At 41.1% G+C, this 26,506-nt stretch overlaps 7 protein-coding genes across 8 annotated transcripts in view; 2 read left to right on the forward strand and 5 right to left on the reverse strand.

Moving 5' to 3' along the window:
* Positions 1-1,502: 1,502 nt before the first annotated feature.
* Positions 1,503-4,180, reverse strand: LOC104800260 (ATP synthase subunit beta-2, mitochondrial). The gene is made up of 8 exons (XM_010523047.2): positions 3,675-4,180; positions 3,462-3,537; positions 3,160-3,366; positions 2,954-3,057; positions 2,679-2,837; positions 2,373-2,597; positions 1,957-2,268; positions 1,503-1,800 (listed from the first exon to the last, which is right to left on the reverse strand). The coding sequence occupies exons 1-8, from the start codon at positions 4,143-4,145 to the stop codon at positions 1,687-1,689; spliced, it is 1,668 nt and encodes a 555-aa protein (XP_010521349.1). The 5' UTR covers positions 4,146-4,180; the 3' UTR covers positions 1,503-1,686.
* A 1,215-nt stretch (positions 4,181-5,395) lies between these two features.
* Positions 5,396-9,937, reverse strand: LOC104800276 (ultraviolet-B receptor UVR8). 2 transcript variants are annotated; one of them, XM_010523073.1, is made up of 14 exons: positions 9,198-9,937; positions 8,664-8,740; positions 8,225-8,300; positions 7,706-7,765; positions 7,507-7,608; positions 7,316-7,409; positions 7,132-7,174; positions 6,982-7,027; positions 6,854-6,900; positions 6,665-6,767; positions 6,403-6,457; positions 6,262-6,328; positions 5,880-5,959; positions 5,396-5,779 (listed from the first exon to the last, which is right to left on the reverse strand). In XM_010523073.1, exons 1-14 carry the CDS (start codon positions 9,493-9,495, stop codon positions 5,761-5,763), a joined length of 1,167 nt encoding a protein of 388 aa, XP_010521375.1. In that variant the 5' UTR covers positions 9,496-9,937; the 3' UTR covers positions 5,396-5,760. The 2 variants fall into 2 exon arrangements, with proteins under 2 accessions (XP_010521375.1, XP_010521369.1); XM_010523067.1 differs by having other exon boundaries at positions 6,665-6,773.
* A 122-nt stretch (positions 9,938-10,059) lies between these two features.
* LOC104800267 (ATP synthase subunit beta-2, mitochondrial-like) lies at positions 10,060-12,826 on the reverse strand. Its single transcript, XM_010523059.2, has 8 exons — positions 12,302-12,826; positions 12,090-12,165; positions 11,788-11,994; positions 11,583-11,686; positions 11,306-11,464; positions 10,988-11,212; positions 10,572-10,883; positions 10,060-10,400 (listed from the first exon to the last, which is right to left on the reverse strand). The coding sequence occupies exons 1-8, from the start codon at positions 12,770-12,772 to the stop codon at positions 10,287-10,289; spliced, it is 1,668 nt and encodes a 555-aa protein (XP_010521361.1). The 5' UTR covers positions 12,773-12,826; the 3' UTR covers positions 10,060-10,286.
* Positions 12,827-13,466: 640 nt separating this feature from the next.
* LOC104800291 (ATP synthase subunit beta-3, mitochondrial-like) lies at positions 13,467-16,269 on the forward strand. Its single transcript, XM_010523085.2, has 8 exons — positions 13,467-13,985; positions 14,122-14,197; positions 14,292-14,498; positions 14,608-14,711; positions 14,830-14,988; positions 15,079-15,303; positions 15,406-15,717; positions 15,890-16,269. The coding sequence occupies exons 1-8, from the start codon at positions 13,515-13,517 to the stop codon at positions 16,001-16,003; spliced, it is 1,668 nt and encodes a 555-aa protein (XP_010521387.1). The 5' UTR covers positions 13,467-13,514; the 3' UTR covers positions 16,004-16,269.
* A 272-nt stretch (positions 16,270-16,541) lies between these two features.
* LOC104800299 (probable LRR receptor-like serine/threonine-protein kinase At5g63710) lies at positions 16,542-20,122 on the reverse strand. The gene is made up of 12 exons (XM_010523099.2): positions 19,861-20,122; positions 19,399-19,512; positions 19,157-19,286; positions 18,975-19,046; positions 18,747-18,890; positions 18,578-18,643; positions 18,425-18,495; positions 18,194-18,337; positions 17,735-18,076; positions 17,551-17,641; positions 17,163-17,442; positions 16,542-17,083 (listed from the first exon to the last, which is right to left on the reverse strand). The coding sequence occupies exons 1-12, from the start codon at positions 19,982-19,984 to the stop codon at positions 16,766-16,768; spliced, it is 1,896 nt and encodes a 631-aa protein (XP_010521401.1). The 5' UTR covers positions 19,985-20,122; the 3' UTR covers positions 16,542-16,765.
* Positions 20,123-21,924: 1,802 nt separating this feature from the next.
* On the forward strand, positions 21,925-25,790 carry LOC104800303 (uncharacterized protein At5g08430). The gene is made up of 9 exons (XM_010523102.1): positions 21,925-22,117; positions 22,568-22,653; positions 22,898-23,085; positions 23,354-24,146; positions 24,313-24,425; positions 24,705-24,764; positions 24,970-25,020; positions 25,124-25,194; positions 25,363-25,790. The coding sequence occupies exons 1-9, from the start codon at positions 22,032-22,034 to the stop codon at positions 25,553-25,555; spliced, it is 1,641 nt and encodes a 546-aa protein (XP_010521404.1). The 5' UTR covers positions 21,925-22,031; the 3' UTR covers positions 25,556-25,790.
* Positions 25,791-26,216: 426 nt separating this feature from the next.
* LOC104800311 (alcohol dehydrogenase B) overlaps positions 26,217-26,506 on the reverse strand; it is a 3,222-nt gene continuing 2,932 nt past the window's right edge. The window contains exon 9 of the mRNA XM_010523114.1: positions 26,217-26,506. The gene's annotated coding sequence lies outside the window, so the exon portion shown is untranslated.

A 26,506-nucleotide genomic window follows, 5' to 3' on the forward strand; every position in this document is an offset into this window, starting at 1 on the left:
TATTAAAATTTAGATTCTGTATTAATTTTAAAAACAAGAAAATGGGCTCACCCACCCCGGCCTCTATATATGTAGAAGAAACATGGGCATGTGCCTGTCATGCTTTCCCCTTACACAGCTTTGGAAAGTTTTGTCTTTCTTCTCCTTCTTCTTCTTTCTTGAGAGAAGCGGGGGCTTAACGTTGAGAGGAATGTTGTCTGGCTCGAGAGACAATTACACCATTTGAAAAGATGAAAACCCTAAATGACTCTCGGACCAGGCTTCATTCCCCCCAACCGAATTCTCGCCCTTTAATTTCCGACATCATCATCATCTTTATCATCACTGTTACTGTTCTTGTTCTTGCTTCACATCTTTAATGTTCCGCACGTGTGAGCTCAGTGTTGGTCTATTCGTCTTTGTTTGTTTTTTGATGATGATGACGATGATGATGATGGTATTGTTGGTGTTGTTGTAATCAAAGCCCATGGCTTCATGTTCTTCGTACTTACGTACGCTCAGAAAACGCGAGTTTCATATAGAATGCCTAAACTAAAAAGATAGTGGAGAGCTTTCGGGAGTCAAAGAACAAAGGTATCTTAGTCTATGAATGGAGTTTTCTTGGGTTCTTTGCACAAACATATATACATACACGTATGTATATATGTATGTATGTATGTATGCATGCATGTATCACTTATTTTTCTTTGGAGGGTCCATGAAATAGAAGTTCTGCGGATACAAGGATGCAATGTTTGGTCTTCAAGAAATTCAGAGAGTTTCGTCTTCTTTCTTTCACATCACAATTCACATCCTCTCTCTCTCTCTCTCTCTCTCTCTCTCTGTGCATGGAACAGCTTTTCACCCAAAAAAAAAATCAATCAGTTGTCGCAATCTCTCTCTGTGTGGTTTCAAGAACAGAGAGACGAGAGAAGAGAGAGCTCTAAAACCCAGAAAATGGTTTCCAATTGCATGTTAGATCACTTCGCATTGACGAGACTTTTATTTGCAAAAACTTACCCATCACGTGTCTCCCACCTTTCCACATCGCTCTCAAGAACAAAAAGTTTGAATCTTTCACCCCGATTTCTCTTTTTATTACCTTTATTTCGCAATTCTAGCTGTAATGAATCGATCGGATGCAAAAATCAACCGAGTTTTCGTTGATTTTAGGGGTCAGACTGTGAATACAGTAACGTTTGGGGTGAAAATTTAGAGTTTTTAAAGTTTGCGGGTACTTTATGTAAATGAAAACTTTAATAATTTAATTTCTCTGTACAAGAAAACTATTATCCAATAATTTCGGCATTTCTTCATATCAATTAAAATTTTTAAATACCAATATGGATTGATATTTCGTAGCAATGAATAATATCAAAGGCCACAAAATGAAAATCTGGAAGAAAAAAAAAAGTCATTATTTAAATTGAGGATGGATATTTCATAAATAAAAAAAAAGAGCTGTACTTTTTTTTATTTGAGTAAAGAAATCCCTTTAGAAAACAATTGTTTCTCTGTCTCCCCCTTTACAAAAGCAAAAAAAAAAAAAAAAAAAAAAAAAAAACTCAAAAGGGACTTGCCCTCCGAGTGAATGAACAACTATGTCTTCACCATAATGAAACCCGATGAGTTCGGAACTTAAACACATTCCACAACGCATCCGACCCATCAAGAAGCTCTGTTTAAGCGAGAGATGAAAGGATCGGCCTAAGCTGCGGATTCCCTGGCGATCTTCTCTGCCTTGGCAACCACCTCGTCGATGCCTCCAACCATATAGAATGATTGTTCAGATAGATCATCATACAATCCATCAAGCACCCCCTGCAATGAATCACATATTCAGTTTCAATGCACATAATCTACGATTCAGACAAAAACTACAATGCATTATCCATTCATGAGCATATGAAGAGTAAAACCATAGCAAACCATCAACTTTTGAGTAAAGAACAGAGAGTGCAGATGAAAGATACCAACCTGGAAACTCTTGATGTTTTCCTTCAGGTCCACGTACTTTCCTGGGGCGCCCGTGAAGACCTCGGCCACATGGAAAGGCTGACTCAAGAACCTCTGGATCTTACGGGCACGTGCAACGGTCAGCTTATCGTCTTCACTGAGCTCATCCATACCCAAAATGGCAATAATATCTTGCAAGTTCTTGTAGTTCTGTAGCACTTTCTGCACACCACGGGCGGTGTTGTAGTGGTCCTCTCCCAAGATGTGGGGCGAGAGCATACGGGAGGTTGAGTCCAGAGGATCCACAGCAGGATAGATACCAAGCTCAGAAATCTTTTACAAGGACAACCAAAAGGAGGGGTGAGATGTTAGCTTCACTATCAGGACAATGCATCGGATTGTTGCATACGATGCATCAGACAGAAACAAGTTCCCACCTGTCTGGATAACACGGTCGTGGCATCCAAGTGAGCAAAAGTTGTGGCAGGGGCAGGATCTGTCAGATCGTCAGCAGGGACATAGATGGCTTGGACAGAGGTGATAGAACCCTTCTTGGTGGTTGTGATACGCTCCTGAAGGGCACCAAGATCGGAAGCCAGAGTTGGCTGGTAACCGACAGCAGAGGGGATACGCCCGAGCAGAGCAGACACTTCAGAGTTGGCCTACACAAGGAGAGAGAACACGATTACAATCTCGGTCAAATGACACATAGATGTTGGGAGGAAGAAAACAAAGAGTGATACCTGGGTGAAACGGAAAATGTTATCAATGAAAAGCAACACATCTTGGCCCTCAGCATCACGGAAGTACTCAGCAACAGTCAAACCAGTAAGCCCAACACGAGCACGAGCACCCGGGGGCTCATTCATTTGTCCGAACACGAGAGCACATTTACTCTCAGACTGGTAGATGGGGAAGGAAAATTTAAAAAAAAAAACGAAAAGAGTCAGTCACGTGTAAATTCAAAACAAAATAAGGATATGGCAAACCAAATAGTTGCAAGATAATCAAAGGAAACCTGTTTGTCCCCTAGCTTGATGACACCACTCTCAATCATTTCTCTGTACAAGTCATTACCCTCACGGGTACGTTCACCCACACCAGCAAACACAGAGAACCCTCCTGGTGATCAGAAGAAGAAGACGCGGACATAAATTCAGATTCTTTTCCAGGAAATAGTTTGAAAAACAAATGAAGTTTTGACACATTCGAGCTTAAACAAACCGTGAGCTTTGGCAACATTGTTAATCAGTTCCATAATAAGCACGGTCTTGCCGACGCCAGCACCACCGAAAAGACCAATCTTTCCTCCTCTTTGGTAAGGAGCAAGGAGATCGACAACCTTAATACCAGTGGCAAGGATCTCTTGCCCAGTGGAGAGCTCAACCAAAGCAGGAGCTTCTCTATGAATGGGCAAGTGATGATCGGTCTCTGTCGGAGCATTCAAAAGGCAACACTTTTTGTCATGAAACATTTGTCCAGAGAATGACAAACTGATTTTGGAGGGTTATGGTAAAAGATCTTACTGATTTCTCCTCTCTCGTCAATGGGTTCTCCGAGAACGTTCATGATACGTCCGAGGGTAGCCCTTCCGACAGGGATCTGGACAGAAAGAACACAGCCCAGATCATCAACACTGAATATTGGACATTTCACATCTAAGGATAAGGATCGCGGAGATCAGAAGCAAACAGATCAGCGTTGACTCCTATATCCCAGATAAAAAAGAGAGGGCATACCGTGATGGGGGCACCGGTGTTGAGGACGCGGCGACCTCGGACGAGACCCTCGGTACCGTCCATGGCAATGGTCCTAACGACATTTTGACCCAAGTGATGAGAGACCTCAAGCACGAGCCTCGTCGGGTGATCAAGCACTTCGAGAGCAGTCATGATCGGAGGCAAACCCTCCTGGTTCTCGAACCTCACATCACAGATGGCACCGATGACCTGACACACTTGACCGATCGCACCCTTTCCACTGTAATCAAAGGTCTTCTTCTGGGCATCATCCTTCGCTGGAGTCGAAGGAGGCGCCGCAGCAGGAGCCGAGGAGGTCGCGTACTCGGAGACGCGCCCGAGGAGATGCCCACATGGAGCGGCACGACGAGCGAGTGTAGGAGATGAAAGCCTAGAGAGGGAAGGGGAATTAGGGGCGGATCTGCGGGAAGAGGAACGAAGAAGCGAAGAGATAACTCTTCGAGACGCCATGAGTGAGAGAGACAGAGAGCACTAGGGCTAGTGATGAGATCCAAGGGAGCGCATATAATGTAATGTAGAGTTGAGAAACTTGACACGTTCTTCGTTATGTTATTGGGCTTTGATTTTGGGCCTCCTCCTCTTTGCTCCATTTCTACACAGCCCATTTAATATTTGAAGTGTAAACATGAAGTTTATGTAAAGGATAGGAAATTTGGTTAATAACCTAATTATTATCGAACCGATCTGAACCAAATAATACATCAATGTAATCGAATCGAATACGAATCTAAAAACCGAAAGATTTTTTTTTTAAATCTGAAAAAAAAATCAAATTCAAACTGAATAAAATGAAATAAAAATTTCTTGAACATAAATATTAATTGGAAAGTTCTGAAAAAAACCCACTTTTTGGCATGCGGGTTAATTTATGCAGCTAAGAATTCTTCTGTGGTTCTCGTCTTTGCAAATCAAAACTAAGAGTCATTGCCATCTCCACCGTCTCCGCAGAACCAAACACGACGTTTTCGAGGATGCTGCTGGTAAAAACAACCTTCTTACACCAACCAACCAGTATGGTGATCTCAGATTCTTGTAATGAAATCGACCTACACAAAGGATTTGTTGCTCCTAACTTTTTCCGGACATTCATCCAACTTGGATAGTTCAACTGGTGAAACGGGGACACAAAGCGTATGTATCATCCCGAATTCAAGCCTCAAGTTAGAGACGGAACGTATAATTCAAATCATATGGATAGTTTCCGGCCCCGCGAGATTAGTCTGAATTTCGACCCAGGATACTCAGTTATAAAAAAAAGAACTTTTTCCGGACATTCTTGAAATGCGTAGGTGAAGATTTCTTTCGGACAGCTGAAGAGGTTTTCATTGCGGGATATCCAACTCGCGACTGATAGTTTCAGCGAAAGTGACTTGATCAGGCAAGGAGGTTTCGGAAAAGTTTACAGAGGCGTGCTTCCGGACAAGACGAAAGTCGCCGTGAAACGCCTCGCCAATTATTTCAGTCCCAGGGGAGAGAAAGAGCCCTAGGATTAGTCTGGTTTTTGGTCTAGGATATCGGTTACACAAAAAAAAAAAAAACTGTAATAGAAACAGGGAAGAGGAGTACAGTATTTTGCATATATATGTGAACATGTATGCATCAAAACCCCCCACCGCCTGTATAATAGACGACAGTATATATATATATACACACACACATTCTTGTTGTATAATACATAATACTGTAGACAGAAAGAGCCCTGAGATCTCAAATGATAATCTACCATTAGTAAAAGGCACTTGCTCTGTGTTCCTATGTACATGGGAACTGTACTTTATTCTACAAAGCATTACAATATCTAACAAGCTTAATAAAGAAAACCCAGGCATCAAATGCCGATTCTTGATGAACATGCTCGACTACAAGGTTATGGAAAGAATGAAGAAACTAAACGTTACCCGGGATGCGGAAAGCATATTTCTTTTCTTCTCTATGATTGCGAGTTTCGGCATAGACACGACTTCTCAGACGTATTCAAGAACTGCCCCGGTATGATTGAACCCACACGATACTTGTGTCGCTCTTACATCGTCTCCGAGGTTTACCATAACTGGAGTCGAGTAGTCTACATCATCACCATGACCCTACATACATACATTCAGATAAGCATACTATACCGTATTGAATCGATGAATTTAGCGTGATTGAGGCGGTTTAGCATCGGGGAGAGAGGCGGAAACGAACCAACTGTCCCCCAGAAGAATGTCCCTCGATGGAGAAAGTGCCATGGGAACCTCCCCATCCCCAGGTGAAGACATTACCACCTACGAACAAGATCAAGGCGAAACGCGGGCTAAATAAACGGAATATACGAGAAATACACGTACATACAAAAAAACGGTGTTTTGATTTAGAGATGCTACCAGAAATAGCTGGACAGAACAAGGTCCGTAAAGTTAAAAAACCCGTAAAATGTGCCTTCACAAGACAAACCCGAAGGTAACTTTTCATCTAAAGATCGGGAGAATCCCATTCTTGGGAACAATTTCAATAAGACGAGCAAATGGATTAACTGATGAAACGGAACTACTTTCACAAATGGCATGTATAGATATACAATCCAAACCTTGGAAACAGAAGACTTCAAGAAAGGACCTTCGACTCTCACGGGTGAATGAGAGGCATCCCTAGATCTGAAAAAGGACACGGATAATCGTAATAAGGCTATTTCCCGTGGTTTCCGAACTTAGATATTCGAAACACGCACTCTGTCCCGAGGCAGCCGTTTTCATTTGAACCCCATGTGTATAGTTCTCCACCTCCTGCGAGAACAATAATAGAAACACCATGGAAAAGCTTACTACGTATAAATGGATCCATACATACTGGGACTTGAAAGGAAATGACAAACCAGAAGCAAGATATACATATATATATATGTATATGTATATGCATATATAAACTTTTAAGAGATGAGAAACTATACAAACTCACAGAAGAAATATTACAGAAGTAAAAAAAAAAATTACTTGTCACGACACATGTATGATAGCCGCCACATGAAATTTCTACTGCATAAGGCACTTCACTGATAATGGAAGGGGTTGTAGCATTGTTTGCTCCACCAAATCCCTGGAACTTTTAGATGAACTAACTTTGGGGAAAGAAAAAAAACCTTTGATGGAAATCATGTAACTATGGCAAATAAATTTCTTTACCAGCTTATTGATGGCTCTCTCTCCAAATATGAATGCAGATCCATTTTCTGCATTATCACCGAGAACCAAAACTCTCAGAAAAGTTGGAATATTGGCCCGTTAAACCGTAATCATCAGCAAACCGATACCATCGGTGCAGGCTGAATGCAGCAAACCAGCAGCAACGTTTTCAACCTATTGTTCGAAAAATAAAACGGACAAACATCAGCAAAGAATTCAAAGAGAAAAGATAAAAGCCACCACTTAATAACTAGAATTTCTTTTGGCTAAAGATTAACCTTGACTCCCTCAAGTTTCTTGATAAGTCTTGGAGTGAATTCACTGCAAGTTGGGGCATACTTTATAAATCAGGATAAGAAAAATACGAAGAAATCTTGATAGATACAGTGGACCATTTAGGAAGAGAAATTTATGCAGGTAAAAAGAAAAGATTTTGCAGGCAATTAGCCAAAAAAACCCAACCTTGAACTTCTCAAGATACCGAGAAGGGTGGACTCATGACCATGACCAAGTCTTCCGGAGCCTCCTCCTCCCCAACTCAGAATTTCACCACCATCTGTCCACAGAAAGCGATACTACTAAGCTTTATCCATACATTGAAAAGAGAAAGAAGAATTAGCTTCGGTAATACTAAAAGAATCTCGGATCCCGACCAGTAACTGCGACTGAATGCTCTGAACCCAACGCCACAGATTTGATGGTGATTCCATTCAAAGACTCCACTTTGACAGGACTGTGAACCACTTTCGCCGCTTCTATATCAGAAATGCACAGAAAGGTAAATGTATTAGCAAGCCTTTTTTGGCATGTAACATAGAAGAACTTGTTTTAAGTGAAGGAAATGACAGTTACTTTTTCCCAATCCAAGCTGTCCACTTGAGTTCTTTCCCCACATATAGAGCTCTCCATCCACTGCAAACAAAGAGAATGAATAAATAAAATAACTGAGAAAATATCAAGAAAGCATTTGTCAATGCACATGAATCTGTGCACACACATATATATGTATATATACATGGAGAACTCTGCTATTTCGTACAAAATACAACCAGTTTTAATTATGCAATCATCGATATGAGCAAATTTCACCCAAAGAGAATGCACTGTTATGATATGAAACAAGATGAGGAGGTAGCTCTGCCATTGAAGATGCTCCCTGAACCCAGATGAGAGAAGAAGGTCGGCCTAAAGTCAACTATAAGGATCAAAAGTCTTACCATTGACTAATCTATGTAACAGACCCCAGGGTAAGTCGGACACGGTTTCATTTGGCCTAGTTTTGAAAACAGAAGGGCGTTGTTTCAGATTCAGGACATGCTAATGTCAACGAGTACCGTTGTTTATATGCCAGATCAGACGTAATTGAAGTACCTGTGATAGCAGCAGAGTGACTATAACCAGCTGAGACGTACAGAACATCCTTTAATCCAAGAACTTCAAGAGGCTCCTGCAACATTTTTATGCAAGCAACAATACATGGAAAATGATAAATCAACACCAGACCATCTGAAACAAAATGATACATCAAAAAACGAGATAAAGAACCGAAAAGAAAAGCCCGCAACCCTATCGTCTTTTGGCCTGAAAGGTGTCGACTACAAGTAAAATAGGGACAAGAGTGCAGGGGGCATTCCTTTAAGCAATAAATTATACTACAATAGGCACATACTATCCCAATCCTTCACTGCTGATTTGCTGGTTTAGTTTCAAATGGCTTCTTCATCCGTTTTCCATTTCAGCTTGAACCATCAGCCATTTGGGATAACCAAAAAAAGAAATCCTAGGCTTATGATATCAGTAGTTACCATACCATAGTATAAGCTTTAACACCTGATACACCAAGTTGACCACAATCATTAAGACCTGTTGCAAAGACCCTCCCAGTTTCTGTCACATAAGTAAGAAGCTATGGTAAGTTACAACTCAAATACTGCCGACATCCTCGACAATCCATAACCAACTTAAAGAAGAAGTAAACAAAGCCAAGAACAAAAAATTCGTCTATCAGAGAAAAGACTCAGCCTTTTCCCACCCCAAAAAGAAGAAAGAAAATATTTTCAGATTGATGAAAACATGAACCCCAAAGGGCTTTGTCAGGACATCATGAATATCACAGAAGCCCACGACCAGACACACTAATTGGTCTGATCATTTGCGGCTAAAGCCGAAACGATCAGAACCAAAATGGCCTAATTTACAGACCAATGAGTCTATCTACAAGCTGCGGCCAAAGACAAAAGCAAGCACCATTCTTCCACTACCGTAAGCGATTTCGGACATCAAAGATTCAGAATTCCAAAATATATATAAAAAAAAAAACACTTTTCAGGAGGGAAAAATTCACCGGTGAGGAATAGGGTGTGAGCTCCGCCGCAAGCCAGGGCTGAGATGCTATGTTCAGACAAGGCGGAGCAGACGGCGGGTCGCCACCGAGATTCCAAGTTTCTCAGCCCTAATCTCCCGAAGTCTCCGCTTCCCCACATCGCCGCGAACCGTTTCCCACTCTCGCTCGACAACCATCTTCTCCACCCAAAGCCCATCGAACCCGAATTCGGATTCCAGTGACGAACACTCGAAATGGGATTGTTCTGACCCGGATTCAACCGAGGAATCCGAAATCGTCTGAAGCCCCTGGTCAACATTTTGATCACCTTCACTCTCGATATGTCCTATGGAGCGAGTTGAGAAGATGGGAGATGGGTTCTTCTCCTTCTGAGAAAAGAATTTCCATGGCAAGTTCGATCATTTATGATTGAGATGAAACTGATGGATGCGAAGGATGCTACGTCTTCCGATAAAAATAAAAAAGCTCAAACTTTGTAGAAGTCGGTAGAGCTGAGGACAGAGCACCTGAATCCTGCCACCAAGGCCACTTTCTTAGCAAAAGCTAACTAGCACTTGGTGAAACAAAAAGTGGTTCTCTTACATGTCCCTGAACAGTTGAGTTTCGCTGTGGATTCGGTCTGAAGAATTCTGTCTGAAATGAGTGCCGCGTGCGTGTTTTACAGCAGAATACATGTTTCCAATATGTTCAGTTCTCTTGTTCAATGCTCTGTTTTCTACTTATCCAGCTTAAAACAGAGCAAAGATCCAACATGATGTAATATCATGGTTTGGAACACCAAACGTTGAATCCATGCGGAAAAAGGCTTAAACTTTCAGATCAATGGCACAAGAATATCCATTGTGACAAGAATCCGACAACAGAATTTTGAATGTCTCCCTTATTCAGAGAAAAAAATGGAGCAACTACCCCGGCAGTACAGAGGATACAGTTCCGCGACTAAGTCTCTGCCCTCACATTGGCGCTAAAAACCAGAAACAAATGTATAACGGAAACTTGTCACTTTCCCGTCAGCACCACCACCAAAAGCGTTGGTTTTTTTTTCGTTATTGTCACAAAAAGACAGAAGAAATAAGCAAGAAAGACTGCCTAAGCTGCCGATTCCCTGGCAATCTTCTCTGCCTTGGCAACCACCTCGTCGATGCCTCCAACCATATAGAATGATTGTTCAGATAGATCATCATACAATCCATCAAGCACCCCCTGCAATGAATCACATATATCATTTGCCCACATATTCAAATTCAATGCACATAATCTATGATTCAGACAAAAACTACAAAGCATTATCCATTATGAGCAAATGAAAAGTAAAACCACAGCAAACCATCACTTTTGAATCAAGGACAGAGAGTGCAGATGAAAGATACTAACCTGGAAACTCTTGATGTTTTCCTTCAGGTCCACGTACTTTCCTGGGGCGCCCGTGAAGACCTCGGCCACATGGAAAGGCTGACTCAAGAACCTCTGGATCTTACGGGCACGTGCAACAGTCAGTTTATCGTCTTCACTAAGCTCATCCATACCCAAAATGGCAATAATATCTTGCAAGTTCTTGTAGTTCTGGAGCACTTTCTGCACACCACGAGCGGTGTTGTAGTGGTCCTCTCCCAAGATGTGGGGCGAGAGCATACGGGAGGTTGAGTCCAGAGGATCCACAGCAGGATAGATACCAAGCTCAGAGATCTTTTACAAAGACAACAAAAATGAAGTGTGAGATGTTAGCTTCACTATCAGGAAAATGCATCGGATTGTTGCATACGATGCATCAGACAGAAACAAGTTCCCACCTGTCTGGATAACACTGTCGTGGCATCCAAGTGAGCGAAAGTTGTGGCAGGAGCAGGATCTGTCAGATCGTCAGCAGGGACATAGATGGCTTGGACAGAGGTGATAGAACCCTTCTTGGTGGTTGTGATACGCTCCTGGAGGGCACCAAGATCAGAAGCCAGAGTTGGCTGGTAACCGACAGCAGAGGGGATACGACCGAGCAGTGCTGACACTTCAGAGTTGGCCTACACAAGGAGAGCAGACAGGTTCATTCCATTTAGTTACTGCCCAAGTACTGGAAGAAAGGTGTTGCCATGTGAGACAACAAGAAATTATACCTGGGTGAAACGGAAAATGTTATCAATGAAAAGCAACACATCTTGGCCCTCAGCATCACGGAAGTACTCAGCAACGGTCAAACCAGTAAGCCCAACACGAGCACGAGCACCCGGGGGCTCATTCATTTGTCCGAACACGAGAGCACATTTACTCTCAGACTGGTAGATGGGGAAGGAAAATTTTAAAAAAAAAAAACGAAAACAGTCAGTCACATGTAAATTCAAAACAAAATAAGGATATGGCAAACCATGTAGTTGCAAGATAATCAAAGGAAACCTGTTTGTCCCCTAGCTTGATGACACCACTCTCAATCATTTCTCTGTACAAGTCATTACCCTCACGGGTACGTTCACCCACACCAGCAAACACAGAGAACCCTCCTGGTGATCAGAAGAAGAAGATGCGGACATAAATTCAGATTCTTTTCCAGGAAATAGTTTGAAAAACAAATGAAGTTTGACACATTCGAGCTTAAACAAACCGTGAGCTTTGGCAACATTGTTAATCAGTTCCATAATAAGCACGGTCTTGCCGACGCCAGCACCACCGAAAAGACCAATCTTTCCTCCTCTTTGGTAAGGAGCAAGGAGATCGACAACCTTAATACCAGTGGCAAGGATCTCTTGCCCAGTGGAGAGCTCAACCAAAGCAGGAGCTTCTCTGTGAATGGGCAAGTGATGGTCGGTCTCTGTCGGAGCATTCAAAAGGTAACACTTTTGGTCATGAAACATTTGTCCAGAGAATGACAAATTGATTTTGGAGGATTATGGTAAACGATCTTACTGATTTCTCCTCTCTCGTCAATGGGTTCTCCGAGAACGTTCATGATACGTCCGAGGGTAGCCCTTCCGACAGGGATCTGGACAGAAAGAACAAAACCCAGATCATCAACACAGAATAGTGTACATTATACATCAAGGATGATGATCGGAAAGAACAGAAGCCAGCAGATCAGCGTTGAATCTTAGATCCCAGATCAAAGATATAGGTCTTACCGTGATGGGAGCACCGGTGTTAAGAACGCGGCGACCTCGGACGAGACCCTCAGTACCATCCATGGCAATGGTCCTGACGACATTTTGACCCAAGTGATGAGAGACCTCAAGCACAAGCCTTGTCGGGTGATCAAGCACTTCGAGAGCAGTCATGATCGGAGGCAAACCCTCCTGGTTCTCGAACCTCACATCACAGATGGCACCGATGACCTGACACACTTGACCGATCGCACCCTTTCCACTGTAATCAAAGGTCTTCTTCTGGGCTTCATCCTTCGCCGGAGCCGAAGAAGCCGCTCCAGCTGGGGCCGAGGAGGTCGCGTACTCGGAGACACGCCTGAGGAGGTGCCCACATGGAGCTGCGCGACGAGCGAGTGCAGGCGATGAAAGCCTACCGAATGAGGCTGAATTGGGGGCAGATCTGCGAGAAGACGATCGAAGAAGCGACGATAGGACTCTTCGAGTCGCCATGGGAGAGAGTGAGAGAGAGAGAGAGAGAAGGGGCTTAGGGTTCGTGAGAATTGTGAACTCAGTCAGAGACTGATATTCACAAATGCTCCACCTGTTCCGAAGTTGTTGGTTGGGCTCCATAAACTTTGGGCTCTTATTCTGGGCCTTTTCTTGTTCCTTTTATTTATAAATAACTAAGTTAATTCCAATTAGTTAAAAAAAAAAACAAATTAAAAATTTAACCCCTATTATGGCATTTCGGTTTTCGTTCCAAATATTCAAATTCAATTATTTGAATTTAGAAAATATATATAATCATTCGTTTTAATTCATGTATTAAATTCAGTTAGGTTTAATTCGGATTCTATTTCATTTCGGATTTGACGTTATTGATTAAAATATATATTTTTCAATTAATTTTTATTTGTTTTGAATTTCATTTTTTTTAAAATCATGCTTGGATTTTATATCGAATTCGAACTAATTACGCTTATATATTATCTGGATAAAATCGATTTAATTAGTTGGTTGTTAACCAAACTATTCACCTTAAGCCATCTTATTAGTGATTATTAATTATTAATTAGTGATCAATTACATATGCAGTTTTACATTTCAAATAATTAATGGGCTCAAAAAGGAAGAGGCCCAAAAGAAAAGCCCAACAATATATCGGAGACGAAGAACGTGTGAAGTTTCTCAATTCTACATTACATGCGCTCTCTTGGATCTCATTACCAGCCCTAGCCGCTCTCTCTCACTCATGGCGTCTCGAAGAGTTATCTCTTCGCTTCTTCGTTCCTCTTCCCGCAGATCCACCCCTAATTCCCCTTCCCTCTCTAGGCTTTCATCTCCTACACTCGCTCGTGGTGCCGTTCCATGTGGGCATCTCCTCGGGCGCGTCTCCGAGTACGCGACCTCCGCGGCTCCTGCTGCGGCGGCTCCTTCGACTCCTGCGAAGGACGATGCCCAGAAGAAAACCTTTGATTACAGTGGAAAAGGAGCGATCGGGCAGGTCTGTCAAGTTATCGGTGCCATCTGTGATGTGAGGTTCGAGAACCAGGAGGGTTTGCCTCCGATCATGACCGCTCTCGAAGTGCTTGATCACCCGACAAGGCTCGTGCTTGAGGTCTCTCATCACTTGGGTCAAAATGTCGTTCGGACCATTGCCATGGACGGTACCGAGGGTCTCGTCCGAGGTCGCCGCGTTCTTAACACCGGTGCTCCCATCACGGTAAGCCCTATATCTTTGATCTGGGATCTAAGAGTCAACGCTGATCTGCTGGTTTCTGTTCTTTCCGATCATCATCCTTGATGTATAATGTACACTATTCTGTGTTGATGATCTGGGTTTTGTTCTTTCTGTCCAGATCCCTGTCGGAAGGGCTACCCTCGGACGTATCATGAACGTTCTCGGAGAACCCATTGACGAGAGGGGAGAAATCAGTAAGATCTTTTACCATAATCCTCCAAAATCAATTTGTCATTCTCTGGAAAATGTTTCATGACCAAAAGTGTTACCTTTTGAATGCTCCGACAGAGACAGACCATCACTTGCCCATTCACAGAGAAGCTCCTGCTTTGGTTGAGCTCTCCACTGGGCAAGAGATCCTTGCCACTGGTATTAAGGTTGTCGATCTCCTTGCTCCTTACCAAAGAGGAGGAAAGATTGGTCTTTTCGGTGGTGCTGGCGTCGGCAAGACCGTGCTTATTATGGAACTGATTAACAATGTTGCCAAAGCTCACGGTATGTCTATAAGCTCAAATGTGGCAATCTCCATTTGTTTTTAATAATCTTCTGGTAAAAGAATCTGACTTTATGATTTATGTCTGCATTTTCTTCTTCTGATCACCAGGAGGGTTCTCTGTGTTTGCTGGTGTGGGTGAACGTACCCGTGAGGGTAATGACTTGTACAGAGAAATGATTGAGAGTGGTGTCATCAAGCTAGGGGACAAACAGGTTTCCTTTGATTATCTTGCAACTATTTGGTTTGCCATATCCTTTATTTTGTTTAGAATTTGCATGTGACTGACTCTTTTCGTTTTTTTTTTTTAAATTTTCCTTCCCCATCTACCAGTCTGAGAGTAAATGTGCTCTCGTGTTCGGACAAATGAATGAGCCACCGGGTGCTCGTGCCCGTGTCGGACTTACTGGTTTGACTGTTGCTGAGTACTTCCGTGATGCTGAGGGCCAAGATGTGTTGCTTTTCATTGATAACATTTTCCGTTTCACCCAGGTATCACTCTTTGTTTTCTTCCCCTCAACATCTATTTGTCATTTGACCGAGATTGTAAACTTATTGAACGTGTTCGCTCTCCTTGTGTAGGCCAACTCTGAAGTGTCTGCTCTGCTCGGGCGTATCCCCTCTGCTGTCGGTTACCAGCCAACTCTGGCTTCCGATCTTGGTGCCCTTCAGGAGCGTATCACAACCACCAAGAAGGGTTCTATCACCTCTGTCCAAGCCATCTATGTCCCTGCTGACGATCTGACAGATCCTGCTCCTGCCACAACTTTTGCTCACTTGGATGCCACGACAGTGTTATCCAGACAGGTGGGAACTTGTTTCTGTCTGATGCATCGTATGCAACAATCCGATGCATTGTCTTGATAGTGAAGGTAAAATCTCACACGTTTTTTTGTTGTCCTTGTAAAGATCTCTGAGCTTGGTATCTATCCTGCTGTGGATCCTCTGGACTCAACCTCCCGTATGCTCTCACCCCACATCTTGGGAGAGGACCACTACAACACAGCTCGTGGTGTGCAGAAAGTGCTACAGAACTATAAGAACTTGCAAGATATTATTGCCATTTTGGGTATGGATGAGCTCAGTGAAGACGATAAGCTGACCGTTGCACGTGCCCGTAAGATCCAGAGGTTCTTGAGTCAGCCTTTCCATGTGGCCGAGGTCTTCACGGGCGCCCCAGGAAAGTATGTGGACCTGAAGGAAAACATCAAGAGTTTCCAGGTTCGTATCTTTCATCTACGATCTCTGTTCTTTACTCAAAAGTGATGGTGTGCTATGGTTTTACTCTTCATTTGCTCATGAATGGATAATGCATTGTAGTTTTTGTCTGAATCATAGATTATGTGCATTGAAATTGAATATGTGGGCAAATGATATGTGTGATTCATTGCAGGGGGTGCTTGATGGATTGTATGATGATCTATCTGAACAATCATTCTATATGGTTGGAGGCATCGACGAGGTGGTTGCCAAGGCAGAGAAGATTGCCAGGGAATCGGCAGCTTAAGCATTCTTTCTTGCTTATTTCTTCTGTCTTTTTGTGACAATAACGAAAAAAATCCAACGCTTTTGGTGGTGGTGCTGACGGGAAAGTTCAAGTTTCCGTTGCACGTTTGTTTCTGGTTTTTAGCGCCAATGTGAGGGCAGAGACGTAGTCGCTGAACTGTATCCTCTGTACTACCGGGAAAGTTGCTCCATTTTTTTTTCCTGAATAACGGAGACATACAAAGTGTGTTGTCGGATTCTTATCACAATGGATATTCTTGTGCCATTGATCTGAAAGCTTGTCTTTTGGTGTTTCAATCGATGATATTACAGTGTTGGATCTATGCTCTGGTTTTTAGCTGCCCAGGGAAAGTAGAAAACAGAGCATTGAACAAGAAGTAATGAACATATTGGAAACAGAGCATTGAACCGATGATATTACATAATGTTTTTATCTTTGCTGTGCTTTGTAACATGTATTCTGCAGTAAAACAAGCATCACTCGTTTCTGGTTGATCCTGGAAGAAATTTTTCGTCCATATCCACGGTATTCTGTATTATACAACAAGTATATATATGTATATATATACTATCGTCTATTATACAGGCGGTGGGGTTTTTCATGCATACATGTTCATATATGCACAATACTGACTCCTCTTTCTTGTTTCTATTACAGTTAGAAGCTTGTTACTTAACTAGTCCAGACATCTTACTACTAGTTTTGTCTGGAATGCAAAAAAAAAAAAAAAAATCTACTGAGATTGTATTGTGTCAGAAATCTTCATCTAGCTCTTGATAACTGAATAGCTTCTTGATCGAGGGTGGAATCTTCAGCCCAAGCCGCAGGCAGAGATGGGAGCGACAACGATTCTCGGTTTCTGACTTCTTCGAGCTGTTCCCACTCTGCCCATCTCTCGGCCAGACCGCCGATCCCCTGAAGCATCTTGACAACCTCGGACATCGTCGGTCGTTCTTCGGGCGAGCTCTGTGTGCATAGCAGTGCCACCTGAACGATGGTTTCCACTTCCTTTTGCTCATATGAGGTCAGGTTTCCATCTACTATGTCTCGGATTCTTTCTTCTCTCAGTAACTTCTTTATCTGTTTATTCAAATCCCAGATTTCAGACCAGTTCAGGTATTCAACTAGATTCCGGTGAGAATAAGGAGAAGGGTCTTACATGATCGAGCAGAAGAACGTTTTCCTCTTCTTCGAGACGGGAAAAATCGATTGCTCGTTGACCAGTCACGAGCTCGAGAAGGGTTATACCGTAACCGAAGACATCTGTCTTTTCCGAAGATTTTCCGGTGCAGAGATATTCCGGGGCAATGTGACCCATTGTGCCACGGATTTGGGTGGTCACATGAGTTTTTGATGTGTCCACAAGCTTAGCCAGACCGAAATCTCCGAGGACCGGTTCAAAGTTATCATCCAGAAGGATATTTGCTGCCTTCAGAAACAGACATTTAAAAGGGAAAATAAAAAACAAGAACAGAGAGGATTAATCACCTGTCTTAGCCATGACCGGTGGAGAAAACAGAGGAAGACAAAACACAAAACAGGGGATGGAGAAAAAAATGGAGGGATTTGAAGAGGCTGAACCGAATGCCACTCGTTTCCTCGTCGGCCAGTCCAATCCTTTCTCTCCCGGCTTCAGATCTGCAAATTCCGGTGTCTTAAAAGATTTGGCGACTCGGGAAAATACTCATGGTGATCTTATGAAGTTTGCAGGAAACGGTTTCGGGTAGATACCTCTAAGGCGGTAGGCGACACTCAGATTCTCCATGTACGGATAGACTAGGATTCTCTCGGAGAAGGTTGTGCAGAAGCCGATGAGCCGAAGAAGATTCTTGTGAACAGCGACGCTAATGAGCTGGATCTCCCTCTGGAACGCGGCCTCTCCCCCGGGACTGAAATAATCGGCGAGGCGTTTCACCGCGACTTTCGTCTTGTCCGGAAGCACGCCTCTGTAAACTTTTCCGAAACCTCCTTGCCCGATTAAGTTGCTTTCGCTGAAACTATCTGTCGCGAGTTGGATTTCCCGCAACGAAAACCTCTTCAGCTGTCCAAAGGAAATCTTCCTGTCATCTTCACCTGTGCATTTCAAGAATGCCCCGAAAAAGTTGAAAACAACAAATCCTTTCGACAGATCGATTTCATTACAAGAATCTGAGTTCACCATACTGGTGTAAGAAGATTTTTTTTTTTTACCAGCAACATCCACGAAAACGTCGTGTTTGATTCTGCGGAGACGGTGGTGATGGTACATAAAGATGGCTCCAAGAAACAGAACTACGAAAGCAACACAACTTGCAGTGAAGGTAATGGCTCTTAGTTTTGATTTGGAGGACGAGACTGCAGATTAAGACAGAGTTAAAGGAAGTGTTTTAGTTATGGCGAGAAACAGAGGACGGTATCATTGCCTTAAGGAGAAAGAACAACCTGGAAGACGAGAACCCGAAACACAAGGCTGATTCAAGCTATTCCCGCATATGAGACGAGTCCCTGAGAAACTGTAAGCACAGAATGTCAGACATACGAAGAACAATACAGAAAAGGCCTATATATGTATATATGGACGAAGAAGAAGATTACTTGAATGTCGGGATCTGAAAAAACCGAACTGGGATGCTTCCACTTAGATTATTGGAGGACAGATCTCTGCAGATATGCAAATACAGAAGTTTGGATCTGAAATAGTTCAGCATTTGGTGCAGCAAAGGAGCAGACGAGAGAGAAACAGAGAGATTTCATGTCTGCTTACAAGTGCTTCAGATTAGAGAGCTGTCCCCAGCTCGCGGGTATCGAGCCGATGATTTTGTTCATCGATAGGTTCAAAGTCTGTAGATTCACCATTTCTCCGATGTAATCTGGTAAGGAACCGGACAAGCTGTTGTTCTGCAATTCTCTGCATGAATCAGAACCCAAAGAATGGTGAAGAAGAACGATGTTGTCTGAATCTTTCTTGTCCAAACAAGTTCTGATAACTTACAACGTAACCAAGAACTTGAGCTTAGTGATGGCTGGTGAAAGGGTTCCCGTAAATCCATTAGAAGCAAGACTCCTGTATATACATACACACATACATCAAAAGCTGTGTGACAATACGCCATGAAAATGTGAAACTGATATGTCAGATAAGAACAAGTTCAAGAAAAACAAAAAAAGACTTACAGAGCAACAACACTCTGGTTTCTGCAAGTGACATGAGACCAACTATAGCAAGGGCTTACGAAATCGCGTGTCCACTTCAAGCGGTTGTCTGAATCGTTAAGTGCGTCTCTAAGCTCCAGCAGAGCTCCGCCTATGATGTTTTTTTCGCCATTGACGGATATTGATAACGTTAATGATCGTGTCCATGAAGATGAAACAAAGCATTGATATGGATATATGTGTATGTATGTATATATATATACCTTCCACATCTGGTTGCGTTGATGGAGAAGTGATTCTCACGCAAGAAAACACAATGAACCAGCTTACGAGCAAGCGATGATGACGACGATTCCATCTGGAACAATCTCCTAAATCTTTGAAAATACAGAAGAATTCTTAGCTGCATAAATAAACTCACGTGCCAAAAGTGTTTTTTTTTTCTTTTTCAGTACTGAAAACGATGACGATCAAGTTGATTCAATGAGCTTTTTCATCAGAAGCGGCCATGCGAAGGCCATGGAGCTCGAGCTTCCCATATAAAAAAAAAAACTAGTCCAACTTTTCCTATGTTTGCTCCTGTTCTGGAACTGAAAACAGAGTACAACGTTTGACTATTGGATGTAATCATCTCACCAGACAAAACAAAAACAAGAAACCCAACAAAAAAAAAAACAGACATTTAAAAGGGAAAATAAAAAACAAGAACAGAGAGGATTAATCACCTGTCTTAGCCATGACCGGTGGAGAAAACAGAGGAAGACAAAACACAAAACAGGGGATGGAGAAAAAAATGGAGGGATTTGAAGAGTAAATGAAGGCAATAACAGCAGCAATAATGAAGATCATCCAAAGAAGACAACTCCTGAGTTAGTGCCACATTGGACCCACAAAAGGCATTCTCTCTCTCTCTCTCTCTCTCTCTCTCTCTGCTTTGAGAGAAAGAGAATCCCACCACCGAGTGTGTGTATATGTGAATTTTATGATTTTGTTAATGGTGGTCTTTCCAATTTCTTGGTTCTTTTTTTCCCCTTAGCGAAAATGACCAAAGAAAGGGAGGGGATTATGTGAATGAACAATAATAAAAGATTTGATTTCTCTTCTTTTTGGAAAGATGGCTTTTTTTTTCCCTTTCTCTTTGTGAATGCAAATAAAATGGAGTGATAATGCAAAGAGATGCTTAGTAGGAGGGGGAGGCAAAAGCATGTGTGGGTGAAGGTTCCTTTTGTTTATTGAGGGGGAAAGTCTTGGTTTTTAAAGTTGGAATTTTTACTGTTTTGGATCATGAGAATACAACAGGACATAGTTGGTCTCATCTTTTTTTAAAAAAGAAGTTTTTTTTTTGCAAATTATTTTATGTGTCTTATTTTCTTTATTTACACGGATTAAATACTGTAAAAGAACCTAATCTTTGTGTAAATATCTCAAAAGAAAAAAAAAATAATAATGGGTATGAAAGGGAGAATGGGCAAAGAAAATCCAAATTTATAAGAAAATAATGGAACACATGAAATGGACAATTTGAGTGGGGGTAAATAGCATTAAATTTTTCTTAGTAAAACATTTTATTTTTTCAACTAACAAAATATATGAACATTTTAAAATGTTGATGTTTTTTAGATACTAATATAACATTTTAACAAGTAAAAAAAAGAAAATCCAAGTTGCCAACATCCGTATATTAAATAACAATAATATTTAATATATATATTATAATTCAAAATCTAACGAATTTTTGATCCGATTACATCTCTCATAATAATAAATAGAAATTCGAATCATGTTTAGAAAAAAGTAGTTGAACTATCAAACTTACATAATATTTAATATATATTTAAGTGATCGAAACTAATAAAGTGCTAAATTTTGGATTTTTTTTTTTTAAAAAAATTATCCAAAGTTTGAAACTTTTATATCGTAAAACATAAACCCATGAATACGATGAAAAGAAAGTGAAGAGATCAAATCGTTTTTTGGAAAAAAAAAAGAGTGAAAAGAAAAGCATAGAGTGATGAAGAAGCACACAAGAATAATATATAATGGTGGAAGGAACAATATAAGAACATGTTCTTCTTGATGTTGTCGTTGAGAGCCACTTCTGTCTCTCGCCAAAGATCTTCCACCGAAAAATGCCAATCCTCACCTTTTTACTTCACTCCGAATATTATTTTGATTCTCCATACTCATATCTTGTTGTTATTATTTTCACAATTTATAAATTTATAATCATATATGTATATATAACATGGATTATTCACTTTTTTGCTGATAGGAAAAAACTCCAAAATAAATTATTCACCTTCTCGTTCCCGTTTTTGTTTTATATGAAATTATTATAATTTTAAATGATTCAATTTTATAAAAATAAAACGATCATTTTTTGCGCTGGTTTTAAGAAATATATAATAGAAACATGAAAAAAGATGACTAATAAATTATGTACGGTACGGTATTATAAAATTATATATTAAGTCCTATTTATAATATTATTTATATATGACGATCCTTATTTGAAGAAAGATTATTATAGCCGCCAAATTCCAACCGCAACCGCCAAAATCCAGCAGCGTTTCGACGGACCAAACCGAGCGTATCTATCTTGGTCTTTACGTAAATTACAAAAATATCCTTTTATAGATGATCGTGTTGCTGACGTGTCGAGATTTCAGTGAAGGGTAAAAACAGAAACTCACACAAAATCCGTATCTCGGGTGGTGAGAAACATAGTGACGTTTTTGCCCTTGTCTTCTTCGCTTCCGATATTTACTATTACTATTTTCCCCCAAATAAATTCGAAATTTCATTCCGCCGGAAGGTTTCTCCTTTATTTGCTCCTCCTTTTCACTCTGTGAGTTGCAGAGAGAGAGAGAGAGAGAGAGAGAGAGAGACGTCGGAGATGCCGACGGAGACAGTGGAGGAGGAGTGCGAGGACTGGTGCTTCGTCTGCAAAGATGGCGGTGACCTAATCATCTGTGAATACCCGTGAGCTCTCTCTCTCTCTCTCTCTCTCTTTCTATGTGTAAAGTGCAGAAATTTTATGGATTCCATGGTACATTGTAGTGTAGCGCTGATCGTTCTTCGCTAGAGAGATCGTAACACGCGAAATTCAGTAAGAAGAAACGCGAAGCGTCAATCATTGGAAGAGCCCTTTTTTTTTGTTTATCAGTGTATGAGCTTGTGACATAGGAGATTTTTGCATGGGTTTAGGGTTTGCTGACGAGCCCTCTTAAGGGTTTTTACGTTTTTTGAGCATACTTATATTTGATAAAATAAGTATCTATACCCATTTTCAAGGCTTTCTGAGGAATAGTCCGAGGAAAGATTCTCTTCTCCTGCCGTGTTTTTTTTTGCCTGTCATTACGTGTATTGAACTCTGCATTCATGCTTTACTTGAACTGCAATCTTGTAAAGTTTTGAGTATGTCGATTTCAGGAAGTGCACGAAAGTTTATCACCGTGATGATGATTGCATTGCAAAGGGTAAATCAGTCACAGAGAGCGGGGACGGCTTCATCTGTAGTAAGCTCTCATGTTTCTGATGTATTTTCACTGAGATGGAAAGTATCTGTCATTGGATCATCAAATTCCAAAAACTAATCTCTCTATTTTGTTAAATTCTAAGGGCTGTTAAATGCAGTTATCAGATATGGTGTCATTAAAGGGGCATACAGTTGTATGCCATACCTTTTGCTGTAAGAAGGCTGTATTTTTTTGGGTTCTTATCCTTATTCTTGGTTTGCGAATGGTGAAACCCCATTTCCAGATTGGCACAGTTGCTACCTGTGTGGGAAGGCCTCAAAGCTACGGTGTTTCTGCTGTCCACATGCTCTATGTAGAGGCTGTGTTGCTATTTCCGAGTTCTCATGTATTAAAGGGGATAAAGGGTTATGTAACGAATGCATGGGAGAAGTCTTGACTCTAGAAGAAATTCGGGAATATGCTCCTGCTGGGGTATGTTTTTATCTCCATAAACTATCATAGCATGTATGTGTCATTGTGTCTTTATATTCTATTTTTCTGTGTGTTATTTTTTACATTTATCTCAATAATTCTTCCTTTCTTCTTTGCCCAACCTATTCCCCAAACTTTCTTAGATTCTTGTAGCCATTTGGGCATGCCTTGATAAGTTTTATATATTTTTTTAATTGCACATATCCTGCCTTGTCAAGACATCAATAATTTACAACACTCTGTATACCATTTTCTTTCGTTTTTGCAGATAGACTTAAAAGATCCGGATACATTTGAGTGTCTGTTTCTTGAGTATTGGGACATAATAAAAGGCCGTGAAGGTTTAACTGTCGAAGATGTGCGCTCTGCAAATCCCCGAAAAAAGAGAGGCAAACGAAAGTACAAAGAAGATCCCAAATTTTCACCGTCTGATAGTGAGAATGAGGACGCAGAAGATTACAGACCAACACACAAAAAGAAGAGAATGAATTTTAGCAGAAGGGGAACAAAGCCCCTTGTCGATTTCCTAAAATCCATAGGGAAGGATACTGGTGAAAAACTGGAACATTCTGATGTGGTTTCAATTATCCGCGGATACATCTTCGATAAGAACCTGCTTGACGATAAAAAGAAGAAAGTTCATTGCGATGAAAAGCTGCATCCCATCTTCAGGAGAAAGTCAGTGCGAATGAAGAGTATTCATAATCTTCTGAAAACTCGCTTTGAAGAGAACTTTGAACTATTAGAAGACGACATCATATGTTTGGAAGAAGATTGTTCCAGTGAGAAACGTGAAAATGTGTTGGTGCCATGTAAGAAGCATGAGAAGTCAGATGAGAAAGCCAGCGAAAAGGAAGCCAAAACCGAAGTCCGGTCAAGTGGGCTTGCGTCAATTAATGCAGACAATATTAAACTTGTTTATCTGAGGAAGAGCTTAGTCGAAGAGCTATCGAAGAAGAATGAGAGCTTTGAGGAAAAAGTGGTGGGAAGTTTTGTGAAAGTGAAGAATGATCCTCGAGAATGTATCCATAGGAATTATTACCAGTTGTTGCCGGTTACAGGTAACCTCGACCAATGGTCCAATAGCTTTTAAGTTTAAGTATTTTCCTTAGAAAGTAGGTCTTTCCTGTTTATCTCCTTCTAGTTTCATTGATGGTATAATGGTACTGCAAATTTTCTCTTGTTAAAGTGTAACGTGTTCCTCCTGCTCCGTTTCCTTTGCCACAGGCCTTAAAAGGAATTCAACTGCTGATGACCCGAGCAGAGGTGTACTTCTTCATGTTTCTGGTGTGTCAAGTCATGTTTGCATTTCTAAGCTGGATGATTCTGACATAACTGAGGTGAGAAATATACTTAAGGTTTATGTTCTTAATCTTGTGTTTGGTTACATTTCCTCTCATCCTCTTACTTATGCGCTGTTCTGAACTTGTAGAAATATATGACACAAATTTGCTGCATGAACTTTAATGTACCCCCCAATCATTTTACTAATATAAATTGTGTTTTCCATCTCTGTAACTTTGTGGAGCGTTTTCTTGTTTTATCTGATCAAAATTTCCTTCTGTACCAGAATATTTTCTTCTGTTGCTTCCTGAAACTTTCAAGTGGTTTCTCTTCAGGAAGATATTGAAGATTTGAAGCAAAAGGTTATGAATGGCCATTTGAGACAACCAACTGTGGTAAGTACCTTACTAATGTTAGCTAATGATTTGAAGCGAAAGGTTATCGAAAGACTGTTTCCGAGATACCTTGTTTAGTCCAACTGTAGTGACTGTATTAACATGATGGGATCTCTGGAAGTATAAAATTGTTCAAACCTAAGCAACTTACACCCCCGGTTGCAACTCCTATAGAACTCTTATGCTGTCATTGTTTTCCTGACAGTTGGAGATGGAAGAGAAGGCTAAGGTTCTGCACGAGGACGTTACAAGACATGTGAGTATAGCCTGAAAGCATCTATACACACACACACACATATATATATATATATATACTGATGCTTCTGCTTACTGTGTATATGCATGGATACTTGGATCAGTGGATTGCAAGGCAGCTTGTCATTCTACGGAACTGCATTAACCATGCGAACGAGAAAGGATGGAGGGCCGAATATCCTTTTCGATTTTGTTATTCTTATCATGCAAAGCAACAATTATCTTACCATCTAGCATATTCAGCTGCATTCTCCATTGTCATTATCATCATACTTCTTCCACTACCTCTGATTAAGGAAATAGATCGGATATTCACTGCAAAACCTTAACTTTGTCTTTGTACGCTGCTCGAGTATCTAGAGCAGAGAGACCTGCTCGAGAAACCTGCAGAGCAAGAAAGGTTAATAAGACAAACGCCAAGGATCATTGAAGATGTTGTCGAGGTTAAGAGAAGCTCTTCATCTTCTTCAGGCGGCGCAAGCAGACAATGTGTAAGCAGCAGCAGCCTGACAGAGGAAGTAATCGATGTTGATTAATCAAGATGTTGGTTTGGGTACAGAGGGATAGACCAGAACCCTAGCTGCTCCTGTTTTTTTGGGTGTTGACCATTGCCCATCTCTGCATCAACATGGAATCTTAGATTTTGTCTATGTACATATATGTCTAGGAGACTTTTTTTGGACAATGCCAATGATCAAGTGAAGTCCCAATGAACATATTTATGAAAGAGTGATCACACGAGTAGTAGAATTGGTCAAATCTTTCAATCCATGATCCATCTCAGGTTTCTTCGTCCTCCTCATTTTTAATCTTCTAGCTTTTATACTTAACTTTGTTTGTAGTCGAAGAAACGATTAGATATTAACTCCACGATGGCCGCCTTCTCCTCCGCCGTGAGCTCGGAGAGATCCTTTCCGACCTCCTGCAGGCGCCGTACGAGCTCTGACGGGTTCCCGTGGTTCACCACCTGGAATATCACCCACTCTCGGCTCGCCTCCACCACCGCACGCGCCGCTCTGATTATTTTCTCTGATTACGTTCGGTGTCATAGGCATTATAAGTATAAAACTTAGATAGTTATGATTTTTTTTTAAACTGAAAAATTGAATCCAACCATGTAAAAAAACCAATTTTTTTTTTATATAAAATAAATTTTTTTATTAATAAAAACTGAATCCAACCGTAATAAAACCAAACCAATCTGAATTCGCCTGTGTATAAACTATAAAGTCAAAAAAAAAAAAAATTCTTCAAATGTTTCATTTACAAGGCTTCACATTTTATTCATTCATCAGGACAAAGTTTCAGCCAGAAGAAAACACATCCAGGACCAGGAAGACAGACTGCAATGACAGTCCAAGTGAACTGCATAAAAATCAGAAAGCAAATGAAACTTGTCTGAAGAGAAGATGCTTGCGGCCCAAAGGTCTGGAGACTGAACATATCATTTATAAATCAGAACTGAAGCCACACCACAGTTGAAGGGA

This window comes from Tarenaya hassleriana, unplaced genomic scaffold (genome assembly GCF_000463585.1).
Source record: "Tarenaya hassleriana unplaced genomic scaffold, ASM46358v1 Cleome10, whole genome shotgun sequence".
Classification (NCBI taxonomy): domain Eukaryota; kingdom Viridiplantae; phylum Streptophyta; class Magnoliopsida; order Brassicales; family Cleomaceae; genus Tarenaya; species Tarenaya hassleriana.

What these genes read in the sequence shown, in the direction of transcription:
- LOC104800260 (XM_010523047.2), bottom strand. Translation starts at nt 4,145, where the DNA reads ATGGCGTCTCGAAGAGTTATCTCTTCGCTTCTTCGTTCCTCTTCCCGC. An exon ending in TCAAGCTAGGGGACAAACAG is followed by an intron (nt 2,838 to 2,953) that starts GTTTCCTTTGAT and finishes CCCATCTACCAG; the next exon opens with TCTGAGAGTAAATGTGCTCT. An exon ending in CGACCGTGTTATCCAGACAG is followed by an intron (nt 2,269 to 2,372) that starts GTGGGAACTTGT and finishes TCCTTGTAAAAG; the next exon opens with ATTTCTGAGCTTGGTATCTA.
- LOC104800276 (XM_010523067.1), bottom strand. Translation starts at nt 9,495, where the DNA reads ATGTTGACCAGGGGCTTCAGACGATTTCGGATTCCTCGGTTGAATCCG. An exon ending in AGAGAGCCATCAATAAGCTG is followed by an intron (nt 6,774 to 6,853) that starts GTAAAGAAATTT and finishes TTCATCTAAAAG; the next exon opens with TTCCAGGGATTTGGTGGAGC. An exon ending in TCATACATGTGTCGTGACAA is followed by an intron (nt 6,458 to 6,664) that starts GTAATTTTTTTT and finishes TTGTTCTCGCAG; the next exon opens with GAGGTGGAGAACTATACACA.
- LOC104800267 (XM_010523059.2), bottom strand. Translation starts at nt 12,772, where the DNA reads ATGGCGACTCGAAGAGTCCTATCGTCGCTTCTTCGATCGTCTTCTCGC. An exon ending in TGACGAGAGAGGAGAAATCA is followed by an intron (nt 11,995 to 12,089) that starts GTAAGATCGTTT and finishes ATGCTCCGACAG; the next exon opens with AGACCGACCATCACTTGCCC. An exon ending in CAATGTTGCCAAAGCTCACG is followed by an intron (nt 11,687 to 11,787) that starts GTTTGTTTAAGC and finishes TCTGATCACCAG; the next exon opens with GAGGGTTCTCTGTGTTTGCT.
- LOC104800291 (XM_010523085.2), top strand. Translation starts at nt 13,515, where the DNA reads ATGGCGTCTCGAAGAGTTATCTCTTCGCTTCTTCGTTCCTCTTCCCGC. An exon ending in CAATGTTGCCAAAGCTCACG is followed by an intron (nt 14,499 to 14,607) that starts GTATGTCTATAA and finishes TCTGATCACCAG; the next exon opens with GAGGGTTCTCTGTGTTTGCT. An exon ending in TCAAGCTAGGGGACAAACAG is followed by an intron (nt 14,712 to 14,829) that starts GTTTCCTTTGAT and finishes CCCATCTACCAG; the next exon opens with TCTGAGAGTAAATGTGCTCT.
- LOC104800299 (XM_010523099.2), bottom strand. Translation starts at nt 19,984, where the DNA reads ATGATCTTCATTATTGCTGCTGTTATTGCCTTCATTTACTCTTCAAAT. An exon ending in ACCGGTCATGGCTAAGACAG is followed by an intron (nt 19,513 to 19,860) that starts GTGATTAATCCT and finishes GTATTTTCAAAG; the next exon opens with ATTTAGGAGATTGTTCCAGA. An exon ending in TTTCAGATCCCGACATTCAA is followed by an intron (nt 18,496 to 18,577) that starts GTAATCTTCTTC and finishes CTGTGCTTACAG; the next exon opens with TTTCTCAGGGACTCGTCTCA.
- LOC104800303 (XM_010523102.1), top strand. Translation starts at nt 22,032, where the DNA reads ATGCCGACGGAGACAGTGGAGGAGGAGTGCGAGGACTGGTGCTTCGTC. An exon ending in GGGAATATGCTCCTGCTGGG is followed by an intron (nt 23,086 to 23,353) that starts GTATGTTTTTAT and finishes TCGTTTTTGCAG; the next exon opens with ATAGACTTAAAAGATCCGGA. An exon ending in GAGAAAGGATGGAGGGCCGA is followed by an intron (nt 25,195 to 25,362) that starts ATATCCTTTTCG and finishes TTGTCTTTGTAC; the next exon opens with GCTGCTCGAGTATCTAGAGC.